An 18,509-nucleotide genomic window follows, 5' to 3' on the forward strand; every position below is an offset into this window, starting at 1 on the left:
GGAACACATTTGGGACATTCGAAAAGATGGCTGCGTTGCCGTCACCGACACAGGTACGATTCGGGAATTTTATCCCGATTTTGTGATATTTTACCAAAATTTGAGTTTGTAAAAAGTTACATTGGTGTGTATTTAGTGCCCCATTGTGTTGTTGCGTTTTTGAAATTCTGAGTGAGCTAAATTTTACGCTAAAACGATTTTTCTTATCACGTCTCGACAGTGACAGTGGGCGGTGTTAAAGCATAATATTTTTATCAATAATTTATAATCATCATAATAACGATTAGGAATCAGAAGGAATTGAGTTTTCCTGTAAAAAATTGCACGATAATAATACAATTCATCTGTTGAATGTCGCACATTTTGGCACACCCCGAGTTTTCGTAGAAAAAACTGACAAATGTCAGTGTGATCAAAATTCCGAAAAGATCAATTAAAATGCATTAATTCGTGCGTATAACTGTTTTTGTAAAGTTCGTATAGCACCAAAGCATAAAAAAATGAAATTCGTTGAGTCTTAAGTTGGATTTTAATATTATGCTCGTTCATCGTGTGTTTCAGGTGGCTGGAAACCACAGTGCCATATATGAGGCTTATTACAATGTGGTAAGTGCCAATTTCAATCAAAACCTATCAAAATTACGTAACAAAGCATGCAAGGACAAATCAATAAATTCCTCTTGAAAAAGCGTGAACGTATTTTTAATTTTTAAAAAGAGTACAGTGGACTTTTTGTTCCAGGTGGACCCCAATGGGTTTGGTACGGTGGGTGGCATGGAAGCCGCGCGATTCCTTAAACGATCCGGACTAAGCGACGTAATCCTCTCAAAAATTTGGGATTTATCAGATCCCGGTGGACGAGGCTGCCTTGATAAATCGGGCATGTTTGTAGCTTTAAAATTAGTCGCTCTTGTACAAAACGGTAGAGATTTATCCGTATCGAACATAAATGTGGACGTGCCTCCTCCAAAAATGGGAGACATTCCTTTACCCAAACCTGTAAAACCTCCACCTCCTAGCAATTCTCCTTTAATTACCTCTTTACCTCCAAGTGCAGTCGATTGGACCGTCAAGCCCTCAGAAAGGGAGAAATACGACAAATTATTCGACTCTTTACAACCAACAAACGGACTAATTCCCGGCAATAAAGTAATTCGTCTATTTACATGCACGTCATATTTTAATTGTATTAATTCAAGGTGAAAAACGTTCTATTAGATTCAAAGTTACCGTTCGAGACTTTGGGAAAAATCTGGGATTTAGCCGATCAAGATAAAGACGGAATGTTAGACAGACACGAGTTTATTGCAGTAAGAAAAATTACGATTTTTGGGTAAAGTACACACTATATTTTTCTAGGCCATGCATTTAGTTTACAAAGCCCTTGATAAGTTTGCAATACCGAATACTCTTCCTCCCGAGCTAATGCCGCCCGCAAAAACGAAAAACCATCCTCCACTAGTGGCCCCCTTGCTGTCTAAAGGCTTGGACGGCGTGAAACCCGACATTCCACCGCCCCCGGCGGCCGCAGTAGCAGCCCCCAAGCCCGTTCAAAGTGTCCAACCGACAATCCCCTGGGTGGTAACACCCGATGAAAAAGCCAAATCCGACGCCCTTTTCATCAAAAGTGACATCGACAAAGACGGATTTGTCTCAGGACAAGAAATTAAAAACGTTTTTCTTCAATCCGGTGTACCCCAACCCGTTTTAGCCCACATTTGGTAAAACACTAAACAAGGGGTGCAAATTTGTTTATTGACGTTTTGTAGGGCTCTATGTGATATTAAACAAAGTGGGAAACTGAATAATGAGCAGTTTGCTTTGGCCATGTGGTTCGTGGCGAGATGTTTGAAGGGGGTTGAACCACCGACTGCACTTACACCAGACATGGTGCCACCCAGTTTTAGGACTAAGGCGGCCGATGGATTGGTGGTAAGTTTTATGTGGCTGTGCGGACGATTTTCCGACGGAAAAAGGCCTTGACGAAGACGTATAAAATGATGGAAAAGATTAAAACGGCACCGATGAGCATGATGTGGTGGTTGAAGTCGAGCGAAAATTTTTTCTCGACGACGAGGCGCACCGTACCGGCGAGGTCTTTGTGCTGCCAACAACTGAAAAAAAGTTATTTGTTCGAAAGCAAATAACCACGAATCACATAAATAAAAAAAATCAACGACTATTGGTTGTTTTTGCTAATTTAGATTTTTTTATTTTTGGTTTCTCTGGAGAATAACAAAATGTTATCATACACACTTTAATGTATTTATTATACCGTACAGGTACAGCTATTTACTGGATTATAAAAATAATCATTTTTCGAGTTGTTTTAAAAAATAGGTATTAAAATAGCAGTTTTTCATCGGTCTATGACCAATTATTTTAAATTTCAGATTTTTTTACTTTCTCCGGTTATCTCATTAACTTCATGAACCCCTCATAAAATCTCGTACATTTTTGATAATTTCAAAGCATTCTTAATATGAAGTAGTCATTGTCTATTACTTATTTAGTGACATAATAGGCATTTAAAAAAATAAATTAAGAAAATAAAATAGTAATATAATGAACAAAGAAAAATAACAAGAAATAATAAAAACAAAAGCAAACTAAATAATACGTACGATAGCTAACAAAAGTTATTATTTTTTGTAATAATATGCTTGAAAGCAGTTTTTCTGTTTGCCTTAACAAAGAGACACTCTACAAGTTACACACTGCCAATTACTTCGAGATTCTTGTTCCTTGGTGTTACATAATGCAAGTATCAACGAATTAGAAAAAAATGCAGTGCCACCATTTGACTTTTTCAATTGAGTACAGTGACGGACAGTGAATTTTGTCCAACCAATTTCCATGACAGAATAAAAGTGTCAATTAGTCTTTAGGTTTTTCTAACCTTGTTTGAGAACTTTGATGAACATTTCTTACATACCTGTGCTTTGTCTTACATTGCTTGAGGTATAGTACCAATTTTTAGATTGGAAATCCGGTCCAAAATGAATAAGAATTTAATTAAACTTGACAGTGTCAGTTATCATGACAATAAAGCACAGGTTACAGTGAATTTTTTTGAATTCATAGAAATTGGGTGGACGAAATGCACTGTCCATCACTGTACGTTATCAACTGATCAAATTTGTGAACAAAGTTCATGTTATTGTTGTAATTTTCCACAACATCAGGACATACCACTCATATCTCAAAAAACTAAGAATAATACGAAATACAGTTAGTAAAAATGCAAAATTTTATCAATGTAATGTTAAGCGAAATTGGTTACCTAAATAGGCTGGAAATGCTCAATGACGTCACAAAGCCTATACAGTATTCACGCTGGTGTTGCCGCTAAGCCATAAACCGTACCCTTTGTAAATCTTCATAATCACCTTCAAACCGAACGCTCGTGTCTGTTTCTTTTGTTGTGAAAATGGAGGGTTTTCGGTACCTACTCAATATGTCTATCCTTGTTTTTCCATGTCAGTGTATGTTGTCGGAGTAAGAGGAAGATAGTGACGTAAAACTTTCAAATGAGAAACAGAATTCCGGATCAGTGGAAACAAAAATGTAAACTCAAATTTTAAAATTTATTTAAAAATATTTAACAAATATTCGTTTTATAAAATGAAATAATAAAAATACGATACATGGACCTAATATCCTACGGCTAATAATAATTATGTATGAGAATATTTTTCGCAAGAAGTGTCGTCACCCAACCCAAATCGAGGGCGAAATGTTTTGGGTGCACTGGTACCTGTCACCCTCGGCTTCGTTATATTGCTTAGCGGCAACACTTACGTGAATACAGAATACTAGTCGAAATAGGAAAGTATTTGTCTGATAAACCCAAGTTTCGAAATTCTAATCTCAATGAAAGAAATTTTTGTTTTGTTTTGTTTTTTTCCTCTTTGTATTTATAATAATCATTATCCATTATGTGTATATTCTCAAAAAACAATTCAATTTTAGAAAAATGTAGGTATTTCAAATAATTTTAAGTTCATTGATTGTAAATAAAAAATGTGGTAAACTCTACAAGAATAATATCTGTATTATTAAAAATATTACCGTTAATGCGCAAAACTGCTCAAAAATATAAATTAAGGTGGGTTAAAATTTAACCCACCACATTTTTGGCCGAATCGGTACGGTAGGTCCCTGAAAGAGTTAAAGTATATTTTTAAAGGAAAATTTCTGTCGTATCCTAAACATTAAGTGAATTCCAGAACCGTGGTGTCCAGAACAAACAAAATGTATTCATATTACTTTCTCATTCTAAATTTACTAAACTCACAACATAAAAATCATAAACATTTTTCTTATTTTGTTTAGTTTATAGTAAAAAAGAAATCATAAAAAAATACTTAACAGCAGTACTCATAAACAGTTAAGGCATTTTTTGCTTAAATTATTAAAAATGAGTGGAAAATTTTACTTAAAAAGTCCTTGAACCTATAAAGTTATTGAGATTTTTTGCGATAATTAAGCAGTAGGTGCGGTAAGCGTTTCGTAAATATTTAGTTTTTAAGGTAAATTGAAATTTTAATGATGTGGTTTGGACAAAAAAAAATCCAACAACGTTTACAACCTTTGTTTAGCGGATTTTTTTTTATATGCTTAAAAGTATTGCAGCTCAATGAAACTCATTACCTATAAATATTCGAGTCCGAAATTTTTGCGTCTTTAATGTGAATCTTATCAGTTATGCTGATATAAATCCGGCCTTTAGTTTCCGCTACCAAAAGTTCGGGGACAAGTTTTTTCGACCCAATTTGCCATTGAACTGGAACATCTGAGTTTAAATTTCTGCAAAAATGTGGTAATAACATCTCCGATTTTTTTTCTTTGTGTGATATTACCCTGGACATGCCACCACAATTTTTTTTCCTTTTTCCCCAAATTGCAACAACCTTTCAACTGACGGTTGTACCGATGGTATTCCTTGCAACATTGAATAAATTCCAGCCGAATTATTCGCACGTTCGATAACATTCCCATCTTTATCGCGGACTTCGAAAACTTTATCTTCAGGACACTTTATCTATAAAAAAAATTACAAAGAAATTTTTATTCAAATTATTTTACCTTGCAAAAGCCAGTCATAATTTCATTTTTCCGTTCAGTAACATGTCGCAGTTTTCTCAGAGAGTGTGGTAAAACATGCGAACTACACGGAATCCCAAATTTGAAAATCCGCAAAAATTCATAATGTTCTTCCGTTATTGAAACTTTTTCTTCTTCTTGGGTGGTGTTAGTATTGTTATTGGTAACATATTTTGCAACATTTTTCTCGTATTTAACAATGCAGTAACCTAAGCGATGTCTTCGCCCGATTTGGTCGCATTTACTACACGACGTCCACGGCGTCCATTCCGTATCCACAATGAGGTTATAACCGGTGATAACTTCCGGTTTTTGCGGGTAGGGACCTGCCGGTGCTTCCAGAGAGTGGACCTAAACGAGAATTAAATTTATAACACAAGGCGACAGAAAAAAGTCATGTCGTGACAACTTGACAAATTTTATATCATTTTGTTCGTCTCTGTAAGACAAATCAAATGCACTAAAAAATTCAAAAAGTCCACACACTTTGTAAGTCCAAATTTGTAAAATAATATACCGAGTAGTTTTCAAGATATGATTTTTTGAAGTTATGGTTTGTTAATCAAGCATTGGTCCATATAGGAAAAATGCATGTTAATCTTACTTAAAATTGCATTTTTATAAAAGTATTTGTTTTAAGACTCTTCTTTTGCTTAAAAATGGTCAATTGCATCTTCTTTGTTCTAATTACAATAAACAAAAACTGTTTGTTTACTTAAAACAAATAAAGAGTACCTGCGTACTAATTAAAACAAATAATGATTTTTTTTGTTCTAAAAATGATCACTGATCATTGAGCAAAAAGGATGTAGAAGTTTAAAGCAGTAGCTTTAAATATAAGAACAAATCTTTCCATTCAGATTCCAACTTGTTCACTTTGTTCTAGCTTTCTGAACTTTTTTTTGAAAATGTTCTCAGCAAATGCTTTCTTATGTTGATGTTGAATGCAATAAGTCAGTTGCTTCTTGTGCAACTGTTATCACAACAACTACTACCTACAAGCTAACTGAAGATAATCGTAGAATGTACCAACAAAATAAATCAGGTGACTTATTGCATTTAAYATCACTCGAAARTGATGAGAAARCATTTGCTYAGAACATTTTCAAAAAAAGTTCAGAAAGMTAGRACAAAGTRAACAAGTCRAAATCWGAATGRAAARTGATTTGATTTGAWAAAGATTTGCCCTTATATTTAAGACTCGTGCCTTAAACTTCTAGATCCTCTTTGCTCAATGATCAGTGGTCATTTTTACAACAAAAAAACTCTTTATTTGCTTTAATTAGTACGCATGTACTCTTTATTTGTTTTATGTAAACAAACAGTTTTATTTATTGTAATTAGAACAAAGAAGGTTCAATTCACCATTTTTAAGCAAGAGAAGAGTTTTAAAACAAATACTTTTACAAAAATGCAATTTTAAGTAAGATTAACATGCATTTCTCCCACATGGAGCAATACCTGAACAGCAAACTATAACTTCAAAAAATCATATCTTGAAAACTACTCGGTATATTTTTTTGAAAATTTGGATTACAACTAATAAAGAGATGCTCGCTCTACACGATGGTAATGATGGAAAAAAAATTACTCGTAAGGATTTTCTTAGATTACTTCGATTTACTTCGAATTTCTTCGAACACTGTTCGAAGAAAAGTTTGCCAATATTCAATTTCAAATTTTATATCATTCTAAAAGACAAGGTCATCCATTTAGAATGGTCTTTATTTGAAGGAAATCGGCCTAAGAGTTATTGAGTAATGATTTTTGAAGTTAAAGTATTTTAAATTCATTTAAATTAGAAAAAAAATATTTTGTTCAAAGTGTGTGGACTTTTTGAAATTTATTTAGCGCATTTGATTTGTCTCACTGAGACGAACAAAATGGTCAAGTTGTCACATGACTTTTTTTTTGTCGCCTTGTTTTTTCCATACTTCTCGCAGATCCTCGTCCTGGGGGTCTACAACTGTGAGGAAATAAGGAGCCGATTCCGCTTTACCAATCCGGCAAATGTATTGTCCCGTCTGTCCTTTATGCAAATTGTAAATGTCAAGTGATCTGTCAGTTGGTGATAATAGGATATTTTCGGTGTAGTCCACCGGTTTTAGTTTGGTTGTCTCGTTTCCAGCCCAAAACCATTCAACTGAGTCAATCTTGACGATTTCTTGAGGACTCAAACACAATTTACATTCAAGTCTTATCGAACCGGATTCGACAACTTGCACAGCTTCGGGAGTGACAGAAATGTCGTGACCGAGATTCGAATTTTGCTCTTCCAAACACGCATAATAATCATTCCATTTGTCTTTATTTATCTGGCGATATTTTTCATTCGTTCCGGGATATTCCGTCAAATCGAAGCCTAAAAAGTGCCAAGATTTGTCTTTTCCGAATTTTTTCTTGTATGCTTCTTTTGTTTTTTGTTTGAGTTTTTTCAGAGCACTGCTAAATATCGCCTCACTGTGCGCTAAAATTACAATCAATAAAAAGCATTGAAAGTACATTGTGTCAAATGTGAAATGTGAAAAACTTTAGGTTGGTTTTTGTTTCAGGAGAACAATAACACAAGATACTCTAATCCAGAACTTGATATGATCAGTAAAGATATTGAAGAATTGGCACGGGAAAAATTAGCATTGGAAACGGATATTGCACAAAAGGAAGCTGATATTAAAATAAAAAGTGGCGAGATTAAAAGCTTGCAGGTTGGTCTCGTTTTCTAGCATTTGTCAAAATTCTGACAATTTTTTTTTTCAGAGTGAACTTGACACCTTGGCTGCCACGTTGAAACAATTGGAAAATCAGAAAGGGGAAGCCCAGAAAAGATTAAATGATCTCAGGGCCCAGGTAATGACGTTTACAAAATAAGTGCTTTGCTGAGCTTGTGTTGCGTTTGATTGCTAGAATTAACGCTTGCACTTGTGATGGAATTTACATAAAGCATGTCTGTTCCTTTTTAATTTTTAATCGTATTTGTGAATTCTTCACATAAATCGGCTTTTTGCCGTTAACTTGAGTTGTAGGGCATTTTACTTAGATTAGTGTGGCATGTTGCCTTTTTTATTACTAGGGTTCTGAGGTAGAGAGGGAAATGGAAATGGTCTGTAAAGAAATCGAAGAAGAGACCATCAAGGTAAGTGTGTTTTTCATTTGATTTATTTACGTGAGTTTGCTGAGCTATGCAATGGTGGTAGTTGATGTTTGCGTAAACCTTCAACGATTCAAGTTTTATCCTCACTAAACCGAAATTTAGCATTTTTTTATTTTCTTCGTAGTGGAGTAAAGACCGTGCAAAAACGTAACAATTTTTTTTTGTCGTAGAATTATATAAAACTGATGAGACACGTAATGGCCATTTACGACTTTCCTAATTGGGGATGACTTTAGATTTAAAAAAAAAAATTGTTAAAAAAAATGGTTCACAAAAACTGGCTTTTTTATAAATACATATATCTTAATATTTCAGAAACCGTTATAGATAATAACGAGATTTTTGTTTTGTTGAAAAGCAGTATGATGAGCGCTTCTTAGACTGTTACTTAGGTTTACTATACTTTGTTATAATTTATTATAAATAAAGAATGTTTTAAAATACAAAATCAGTGTTGGAGAAATTTCATTAAGTGAGAAACTTTTTTATTTCTAAACATTTTTATATAATTCTTGTCAGTAAATAGAATAGTATACAGGGTGTTTCACATAATTTTACGAGGCCTGCACCTGTAAGATACAATCAACAATACATATTCCCATACGAACTCGATTACAAATATTGAAAAATTGGATAATCTTCTCTAGTTTGTTCACCCTTTCAAAAATTACAACATTTTTAGTTAGTTAGTGATTAAGATAGAGAAACTAGAATCATATTAATGCCGTCTCTTGATAGAACAAATGATAATTGTTTCTGAAAAACTGCAGTTTATGACTATTACTGACTATTAACAGTGATTAGTTTGACAACTACTGTAATGGGTTTCCAAAGAATAAATAATTAAATGTGTATTTTTTGTATCTAGTGTTTTGTGAATTTTGAATATTTGAGTGCGGACGTTAGGCACAAGCCTCGTAAAGTTGTATGAAATACCCTGTATTAAAGTACAGCGTGGTTATAAATGATTTTCATCTAGCCAGCTGTGAATTTTCCATGTAAAATAAAAAATGCCGCTTTACGAAAATAGGGGTACCTACTTGTTTTAACTCAAAATTAAAAAATCGCCGTTTACTAAGCGTCCACTTCGAAAATAGACTTCAATTATAAACTTGTTTTCTTCCAAAGTATACATCATTATCAATTATTATTGGAAATTAGTTGAAACAGTGAAAGTTTAATTAAGAACCATTTATTATTAATTAATAAGTGACACTAATGACAGAACTAGAGCTTTCAAAAAAGTAGAGCGGCACAAATAAAGTTACATGCAAAAAAATTCCAAAGCTGGCTAGATGAAAATCATTTATAACCACTCTGTACAAGTTGCAGAAGGTTCTGCAACAAGCGCAAGTTTGAAATTCCGAAACGAGTTGAGGAACAAATGAGTGCTTGAAGAACCTTCTGCAACAAGTGCTTTATAGTATATTTTCTATTTTATCATTTTATAAATTAAAAAACGAAACTTTTACTTTTTTTTTCTAGACAAACCTTCTGCAACAAGTGCTTTATACTATATTTTCTATTTTGCCACTTTATATCATTTTATAAATTAAAAAACGAAACTTTTACTTTTTTTTCTAGACAATATTCAGATAGTTGTAACAATAAATGTATTTGTACGAAAAAAGGCCTTAAATGCAGTCTGGAATGCAACTGTACAAACTGCAACAATAGTTCTATTGCCAATAATATAAAATTAGAGAGCGATCTCGATAATGACATATTTACGGACTTAATCTAAACTTTTATTTTATTAATAAACATATTCATTTACATTGAATTTTTATTTAGTTATTGTATTTCTGCAGTCTACATCAATTGATGCGAGATGTATGGCTCGAGTGGATCTAGTGCTTCAAAAAAAAAATTATACAGGCTGCGCCAGAACTCGCGCCCCAGAGAAAATTTTCAAGTAAGGTAAGATACCAGAAACATGAAAAAAATGTTTAAAAAATTCTATCTGTCAAAAGTTTGACATTTATTTTTTGACATTTGACATTTTTTATGTCTATTTAATGATACTGATGATCTTGTATATGTTTTTTTTACAATTATTTAGTAAAGGTTTGCGAATAAAAGCCACAGCTAACATTGAACAGAATTACAATTTAGGATACAGTGTCTTTGTTTCCTTTTCTAAGAACCTGTGGCAAAAAAATTTGGAAAGTTATTTTTCCAACAGAAGTAAATAGAACCAAAGTGCAAAATTTAAACTCTCATAACTTTGAAATTTTTATAGATAATTTTTTTAAAACATTTTTTCCATGTTCCTGGTATCTTACCTTATATGGCATTTTTCTCTGGGGCGCGAGTTCTGGCGCACCCTGTATATCAGTAATTATTAATTCAATTGTATCAGTTTTGGCATCAAACATTTTTTTAGTATGGTGTCTAAATTTGATTCACAGCATATATGGTGTTTTTGTTTTCAATAAAAAAAGATCCTCGCTTGCTGAAAATGTTACCACATAAAATTACTTTTTTTCATTTTGATTCATATTTAAAAACAATGTCTACGTACTTTATTTACTACAATACTATCAGAAATAACGCTCACCTTTCTGCTTTCAAATATAACAAAAACGAATTCGATAGCTTCACAAATTCCAAAGATATTGCGTTGGAAAGTTTGAGAAACGTTAATTACGCTTATGTTAAAAAAAAATAAAATTTATTAAAAATTAGGGGTTCTACTGGGGGTGAAAGAGTCGTAAATTTTGTTATCATGTACAAAATCATATGAGGAATAAGATGGTATGAGTTTGGTCTGGTTCTACCACAATTTATTTTTTTACTCCACTATCTAGACTTCTTGGTGTCGTGAATGAAATAACATACACTAAAACCAAATCTAAAACTTAGTCTAAACTTTTTAAAGTACGTTTAATGTTTTATTTACTCAGACCAGGAGAAGTTTTATAGCAAAAGTTGATATGAGTCCAATTTTTTTATCAATTTGTGTTGTTAAAAGAGATAAAACTTGAATAATTGAATAACTTGGTGTATGTTAATAATAAAAAATAAAAAATAGGTGGACAAATTGAGGGCTCAGGCGGCCGAGCAGGCGGAACAAGTGGCTGCGCAAGAAGCCGAACTGAATTCGAAAAAACAACAATTAGAAGGCTTGCGACTGGAAGAACAAAGATTGGAGCAACAGAAAAGAGAAAGCGACAGTAAACTCCAAAGTTTGACATCGAATTTACAAGAAACTCAACTTAGTATCAGTCAGGTAAAAATTGGGGTTGCCTATCTGGGGCCTTTATTTCTATGTTTTTTTTTAGGCTAAAGCTCTGATAACTCAATTGCAAGAACAGACGCGACAAATGAACGACGCGATAGAGGCATGCGACACCGCTATTCAATCGGGAGACGCAAATTCTGTACCTGATACCGCTTTAAGCATCAAGCCAGATTTTCGCGATCCTGAATATACCAAAGTGGGACTGGTTAACGGCAATAGCAATAAACAAAATGGGTTTGGAGACGGGAAAGATGATCCATTTAGTAGCAAAGAAAACGGGACAAACTTCTCGTCTGGTTTCGGGGATGATCTCTTTAATAACGGTGTGTTTTTTGGTTATTTTTATCATTTATGACAATTTGTTTTTTACAGATTCTTTTAAAAATACCAATGCCTTTGAACAAAGTGATCCATTCAATTCTGCCTTCTCAAAGTCAAATGTATGTTTTTTGGATTTTGTGTTTTTTTTTTTTTTTTTGGATTTTGAGTTATTGGGTTGCAGGATGGCTTCTCATCGGATCCGTTCGGTGGGAGTTCGTTCAACACCGGAGCGGCGACGAAAGCAGATCCTTTCGACGCGTTCGGGGACTCCCAGAAAAGTGCGGATTCTACAGTCGAGGTATTAAAATAATTTTTACGGAGAACTACATACTTTGACATGAAACGAGATACAAAATTGCTCGATTTTTTGGACCCAAAAAGTAGTACGGCGAAAAATGGGGCTCTTAGAGCGTTTTACCGTCTCAGTTTCAAATCTTTGTAAATTAATTTAAATTCAACTAGTTTACTAATTGGTTAGAAAAAATGCAAAATTGTTAAGCTTTACATTCTTAATAAGCTGTAAAAAACGAACGACTAATTTTTTCACGACAAATATGAGAAAAAAAAATATTTAAAATTTAAAATCTGTGCTCCGTTTCATGTTTTTCAAAATGCTGCGAATACGGTTGAATATACAAGAAAAACGTAAGAAAGAAAGTTGTAGGAAATAAAATTTTCTAGAAAAAGAGACCATACCTCTATCTTTAATGGTTTAGGTCTCAAAGACGCTCAAACGACGGATTTGTTTAATTTTTACTGGTGATTCAGTGTCAGAGGAACACTTTAAAGCAATTTAAACCGAAACCGTTGAAGATAGAAATATGATCTCTCTGACTTTTTTGAAGCAAATGTTATTCTCTACAATTTTGTTTGTTACACTTTTTTTTATATCTTTAACCGTATTCGCAGCGTTCTCAAAAATATTGGGCGGAACGCAAACTGATAATTGTTTATAATTTATTAAAACTGTTTTCGATATTTTTGAGAACGCTGCGAATACGGTTGAAGATACAAAAAAAGTGTAGGGAACAAAGTTGTAGAGAATTAAATTTCCTACAAAAAAAGTCCGTGAGACCATATCTCTATCTTCAATCGTTTAGGTTTAAATTAATTTTTTGTTTCTTGACCATCGGTAAAAATGACACGTATTCGTCACTTGAGTGTCTTTGAACGTCTTTAGGACCTAAACCATTGAAGATAGAGGTGTCTCTCGCGGACTTTTTTTGGAAAATTTTATTCTCTACAACTTTCTTTTTTATATTTTTCTTGTACCTATAACCGAATTCGCAGCATTTTCAAAAATATGCGCAAATTGCTAAATGTTTGAAATTTTTTTTTAATATAGTTTTAAATAAAAATTTTGCTTTACCTTTAAATCTTATATTGTGAATTTAATGCTCTATCTGTCTATATTTTTTTTATTTGCGTTTTGCTCACCGTTATGTAAATACAATCATTTTTTTATTTCATTGCTCTTAAAACTTAAACGGGAAAGCTATCTGGCCTCACTAAGGGAACTATCGAGAACGGAGACGTTTTGTTTTAAGATTAGTTCTCTAATATTTTTATCCCTTGAATTTGTGGAAGTTGCCCCAGAAATTTCTTAGAAAGCTAAATATTGTTTTGACTTTTAGATCTTAAAAAAATAATCTAATCATAATTATTCTGTCTGCCTAATAGGTTGTACATATTTACAAATTAGAAAGCTCACAGGTTGCATTTTCAATAGAAATTAAATTTTTATATGGGGTTACAAGACATATAATTCCATAAATTAAAATTTTTACAATCGGAAAAATTACAAATCTATGCAATTGTGGCCAAATTTTGGACATCAAGCTATGTCATTCAAAAAATATCAATGTAAGCCACGCTTTAGTGTCATTATGATTGATGTTTGGATCTAAAATTTGAAAGTTTTAGTTGAAATTTATTTTTGGCGTCGATTTCCTAATACATACAATAATGCCAGCAGTATAGTTATTATTTTTTATTATTATTTTGATTTATTCAAAATGTCATTTTTATTTAGCTACAAAAATCAAAAAAAATAGTCGCACATAAAGCCACTTTTACATTTTACGTCAACCGAATGACAAATCGTCCAAAATTCCGTGGCTACACATCTAAATATAAAATTTACAATGCGCACTAAAAAATTCATTTTCTTTGGAGGGGCATTTATGATTTTTTTTGCTAGGTTTTTTTAGTTTAAAAGTGTCCTTGTTTTCCATTGCAATTTTTTGCCATTGACCACATTTATGGGTCCCACTAACCGTAGAAAAATGCGAAGTTTTCATTTATAGTTACAAAAAGTGCATGTCTTATAAAAAAAATTGTGATAGGCCGAATATTTTTTTATGAAGGACAACGATAAATTAAAAAATAAAAACGATATGAATTTATTCATAGTGGTCTCGCTAAATAACTATTTGTTTTAGACTTCTGGCGAGCATTTGTTTAAAAGTAATACACTTTTTTGTATACGCTCTCGAAACAAGCTGAGTCTTTGCTGGACCCAATAAAATAATATGAAAATACCCAAAATACAGTTTTTACAGACGAATAAGTCAATTTAGTTATTATGGTGGCGAAATTTGTTTAATTAATAATAGGTGTAAATTTATTATATTATAAATTATTTTGTCTGATTATTGTTGCTATTTATTAAAACTCTCATAGATAATAAATAATCTTTTTTCGAAAAAAAAATGATCAGGTCTACTAAACACGGGAGATTCGATAGAAGTACACAACACAATTTGCTTGTTTTTTCATTCCACGTCAAACGTTTCTGCTTCTAGTTCTTTAATAATAATAACTGAAAATGATTATCCTAATTACATGATAAAGATGGTCGTAATCCGTCTTCGTGCTTGGGTTAGTACAAGGACAGGTAGAGATCCTCGATGGCACTAACAACGCCTCTAGTGGTAAACACAATGAACTAGGAGGCATTTTTGGGCAAAATATATTTATGAATAATTTAAAAACAACAGTGTTTTATTAGACGGTGTTTGTTGAATTTGTTAAGAATTAATATTTTGTAATAAATACCAAAACCCTAAAACGAATCTTTAGGTCTACCGTTAAATGTCGTGACTTTTACATCTCAAAAACTAAACACTTTTTCAAAAAAATGCCAAAGCATCGGCCTATAGAATATTCTTTTAAATTATCTTACAAAAACCAAGATTGTTTACTTGAAAAGTTGTTTTCAAGTTCAGCATTTATGCATTTTTGTTCTTTTTTTAAAAGTATTACATTTTTTAAAATCTCAACGTATCGGCCTGTAGATTTAAAAAACCTTCACTTTGATGTATAATACTCGAAATTCTGTTGTATATTAAGAGAGTAATCTTGTTTTCAATATACTAACGTGTCAAATCGTTGGTCGTGGACACCCTTAATGTTAATCATAGTCTTTTTTTTTGTAAAACATTTACTATTTGTGTTTGCAATAATAGAATAATAATTTCAGCCCGATAAGGATCCATTCGGTTGCGATCCTTTTGCTGTTCTCCACGCCCCGACCAGAGATGGTGCTGCGCCTCCTCGACCAACCAGTCCTAGTCCAGCTTTACCTCCAAAGAAAAGCAAACAGCCTCCTCCAAGACCGGCACCCCCACGACCAGCCCAGCCTCCCACTGTCAAAAGATCATCACAACCGGATCTATTCGGGAATGACGCTTTCACTTCAAGCGGCGGTTTTGCCGATTTTTCAAATTTCGAGTCTAAGGTAAAGTCTTAAAGTGCGAATCGCCACTAAAGAAAAAGTTAAAGTGTTTGCACTATAGTCACGTGATTGGTCCCACTCCCCCTTCCCAGAATCCCTTGCACAGTCCGGTATGGTAGTTGTTTTATTTTTTAGATATGTAGTTTTAAACATTACTAACAGCTTGAGTTTTGATTTAGTTCCCGATTTCGGCCCACCTCGCATGCCGTCGCAAGTGTTTTTAGCAATTGCAGGTGCCGAGCCGGATACTAACACAATAATCGGGCTTTTACAGCCTTAGTAATCTTCACGTCTCCTCTTCAGTTTTCCACTACAAAGCCGACCGATAAGACCGCACAGACGAAAGGTTTGGATTTTACTGACGACCCATTCCGAGACTACCGATACGAGGATCCATTCAATATTAAATTTGATGATGAGCCTGTCGATGTTAAGGGGAGTCTAGGTAGCGAAATCGACACGTTTGGGTTCCCCAAGTCGGAAAAGTTTGATCCGTTTGGGTTGGACGGTCGGCAGTCGGTTCCGCTCCCGGGGGCCTCCACAGGGGCGGATCCGTTCAGCGGCCGGGCCTCAGCCCCCATCCCCATGAATGAGGATCTGCAATTGGCGTGGGCCGCCCGTGAAAGTCTCAAACTCGAAGAGGATCGGAAAAAAAGACAGTTGCAAGAACAGGCGGATCTAGAGTTAGCCATCAGTTTAAGTAAAGCTGAAAATAAAAAATTGTAGCTCATGTCAATAATAATAATAATACGAGCTTGACTGTGGTACGCATTTCTTTTTCGCTTATCAAAAATATGGACATATCATTTGGATAATTTCGCGTCAAATATTCATTAAGTATGCCTGTGCCTATTTCACAATACTCTTTTAAGGACTATAACGAATGGCAATATGTGTTTTCAATAATCCTTACAGTATTCACCAAGACTCTGAAGATTTATTTTGTTTATTTTTTTATTTGTCGTTTCAAATTTCAGTTAATGCCGTTTATGATTTTTTAGTCATGTAAATATGTTATTATTTAAAGTACAATATAATTGTTAACTTTTATTTTTGTTTTATTTTGTATTTTCCTTGGCCACCAATTTTATCTCGCCTGGAATTAACCAGCATTATGCTAAGCTTCATCATTTATCTAAAAACAAGGTTACATTATCTTCCACTTGTCTGTAAATAATTGTTACTAAATATTGTAATTAGTGTATTAAAATGTTGACTTATTCTGAATATGGCTTTTCTGATGTAAACTGACAATAGTCTTCACTGTAATAGACTTAAGTGTGGGAATAATTTTTTTTCTGAATGGGAATTAGGAAGACTGTAATTTGGATTATCATGTGGGTGCCTGAGGGTTTTATTGCCTGAACGACAACCGGCAATTTTATTGCCCTGTTACCTATTTGTAGATGTAGGGGAAAAACGGTTGATATCATCGACCACAAGTATATCGTTTAGTTAGGAGTGATTAGCAACGACTAGTGCTTTGCATTACTTTGATTAAAATGTGAGCGATTATTTGTGATTTTTCACGTTAAACATTGGAGATGTTTTCACTTGTACAGTGTTATTACTTTGACATTTTATTGTTAATTCTGTAGATTTATTAAATGCACTTGTATAAATATTGCACCTGATGTGGATTCTCATATGTCCGGATTTACTAGCAGATTATTATTTTCAACAATCGACCACAACGTTGATGGAATGTCCTTAGATGTTATAAAATAATATTTGTTGAATGTTAGCCTCATTTAGGTGTAATTTTTAAGAAACCATTAAATCATTATGTAAGTAAACGCACTATTTGTCATGTAGAATCGATCTCTTATTTATCACCCAGTTTTTACATTTTTTGCAAATGCGAGAAGTACGGTCTATTTTGGCAAACAAAGTCGCTTATTATTGCTTTCAATTTAAAAATAGAGGATGGCCTATTCTGAAATTTTTGAATAATGCAAATGACTAAACTGAAATTTATTTCAAAATATCAATTGTTTCACAAATTCTATGTCTATTCGGACGGACTAAACTTTATATCTTCTGGTTATACCTTAAAAAATGTCTGCTCAGCCAATCATCACTTAGACTAATGCTCAGAATTATGCCTAAGCGTGACAGAATTTGTCGCAGATATAATCTTTATAAATTCTCCGACTCGGGACAACAGTTGCAACTTTTAATTGAAACTGTGTTTGAATTTACAATTACATATTTTATTTGTCCCAAATAATTTTTCTCTAAGAAATGGTTTTCCCACCTTCGAAAACATAGTTTCGATCAGATTAGCTGATTCCAAAAAATTCATTTAATTTTAAAAATAACATTTTGGAATCATTTGTTATATTTTCATAAATTACACTAATAGGCTCTTATTCTCTAATTTTTCGTTCATGAACGAATGGATTTCAACGAATGTGGTAACGACATGTTTGAATTTCGTATTCCGTAACCTTATCGTTAAGGGAAGACCTTTCACATTTTCTCAACGAAAAGTCAATATTTTTAATTTATTCAAAAAGGTCATTAATGTCACAATGTAAGTTTATTAATCGGCAAAAAGAAAAATAAATCTAAAACAACGATTCAACAATTTCAGCTACATTTGAATTTGTTAGAGAATGACTATATTTGTATCGGAGAAAAAAAAAACATGGAAAAAATTAATGATGAATTTAATGCTTGGGGTAGTTCTAAGAGACATAGCTGGGCGGAAAAAAAATAAAGCTATCTTTAAATAAATATATAATATGCAAAACATGTATTTTTATTTAACAAGAAGATGAGTTTCAACCACCCACTCCATCAAGTACCTAACTTTTCTCTTAAGCCGATTCTTTTTAATTGGGACTACGAGTGTGTACTAGTTCTGTGTTGTCCATTATTCAAAAAACTTGAATTTTAAGAAAAAAAAATCATTTTCTAGTTGTAAAATTAAAAAATTTAAACATTCT

The 18,509-nt window shown here is 33.1% G+C and overlaps 2 protein-coding genes across 7 annotated transcripts; one reads left to right on the forward strand and one right to left on the reverse strand.

Moving 5' to 3' along the window:
- The first annotated feature begins 14 nt into the window (after positions 1-14).
- Positions 15-17,372, forward strand: LOC123010729 (epidermal growth factor receptor substrate 15-like 1). 6 transcript variants are annotated; one of them, XM_044407813.1, is made up of 16 exons: positions 15-53; positions 562-606; positions 742-1,149; positions 1,200-1,310; positions 1,360-1,721; positions 1,770-1,932; positions 7,659-7,811; positions 7,864-7,953; positions 8,177-8,239; positions 11,292-11,489; positions 11,542-11,824; positions 11,874-11,941; positions 12,004-12,120; positions 15,304-15,561; positions 15,606-15,668; positions 15,862-17,372. In XM_044407813.1, exons 1-16 carry the CDS (start codon positions 27-29, stop codon positions 16,282-16,284), a joined length of 2,832 nt encoding a protein of 943 aa, XP_044263748.1. In that variant the 5' UTR covers positions 15-26; the 3' UTR covers positions 16,285-17,372. The 6 variants fall into 6 exon arrangements, with proteins under 6 accessions (XP_044263748.1, XP_044263749.1, XP_044263753.1 ...); XM_044407814.1 differs by having other exon boundaries at positions 7,662-7,811; XM_044407818.1 differs by having other exon boundaries at positions 15,620-15,668; positions 15,862-16,030.
- LOC123010730 lies at positions 1,748-7,798 on the reverse strand. The gene is made up of 5 exons (XM_044407820.1): positions 7,041-7,798; positions 5,089-5,457; positions 4,863-5,044; positions 4,654-4,809; positions 1,748-2,114 (listed from the first exon to the last, which is right to left on the reverse strand). Exons 1-5 carry the CDS (start codon positions 7,608-7,610, stop codon positions 1,940-1,942), a joined length of 1,452 nt encoding a protein of 483 aa, XP_044263755.1. The 5' UTR covers positions 7,611-7,798; the 3' UTR covers positions 1,748-1,939.
- Positions 17,373-18,509: the final 1,137 nt, after the last annotated feature.

This window comes from Tribolium madens, unplaced genomic scaffold (genome assembly GCF_015345945.1).
Source record: "Tribolium madens isolate multiple individuals breed KSU strain unplaced genomic scaffold, Tmad_KSU_1.1 Scaffold_91;HRSCAF=231;Tcas5.2_LG7, whole genome shotgun sequence".
Lineage (NCBI taxonomy): Eukaryota > Metazoa > Arthropoda > Insecta > Coleoptera > Tenebrionidae > Tribolium > Tribolium madens.

What these genes read in the sequence shown, in the direction of transcription:
- LOC123010729 (XM_044407813.1), top strand. Translation starts at nt 27, where the DNA reads ATGGCTGCGTTGCCGTCACCGACACAG. An exon ending in CGTTGCCGTCACCGACACAG is followed by an intron (nt 54 to 561) that starts GTACGATTCGGG and finishes CGTGTGTTTCAG; the next exon opens with GTGGCTGGAAACCACAGTGC. An exon ending in CTCAACTTAGTATCAGTCAG is followed by an intron (nt 11,490 to 11,541) that starts GTAAAAATTGGG and finishes GTTTTTTTTTAG; the next exon opens with GCTAAAGCTCTGATAACTCA.
- LOC123010730 (XM_044407820.1), bottom strand. Translation starts at nt 7,610, where the DNA reads ATGTACTTTCAATGCTTTTTATTGATTGTAATTTTAGCGCACAGTGAG. An exon ending in TTATGACTGGCTTTTGCAAG is followed by an intron (nt 5,045 to 5,088) that starts GTAAAATAATTT and finishes TTTTTTTTATAG; the next exon opens with ATAAAGTGTCCTGAAGATAA. An exon ending in TCGGACTCGAATATTTATAG is followed by an intron (nt 2,115 to 4,653) that starts GTAATGAGTTTC and finishes ACTTTTTTTCAG; the next exon opens with TTGTTGGCAGCACAAAGACC.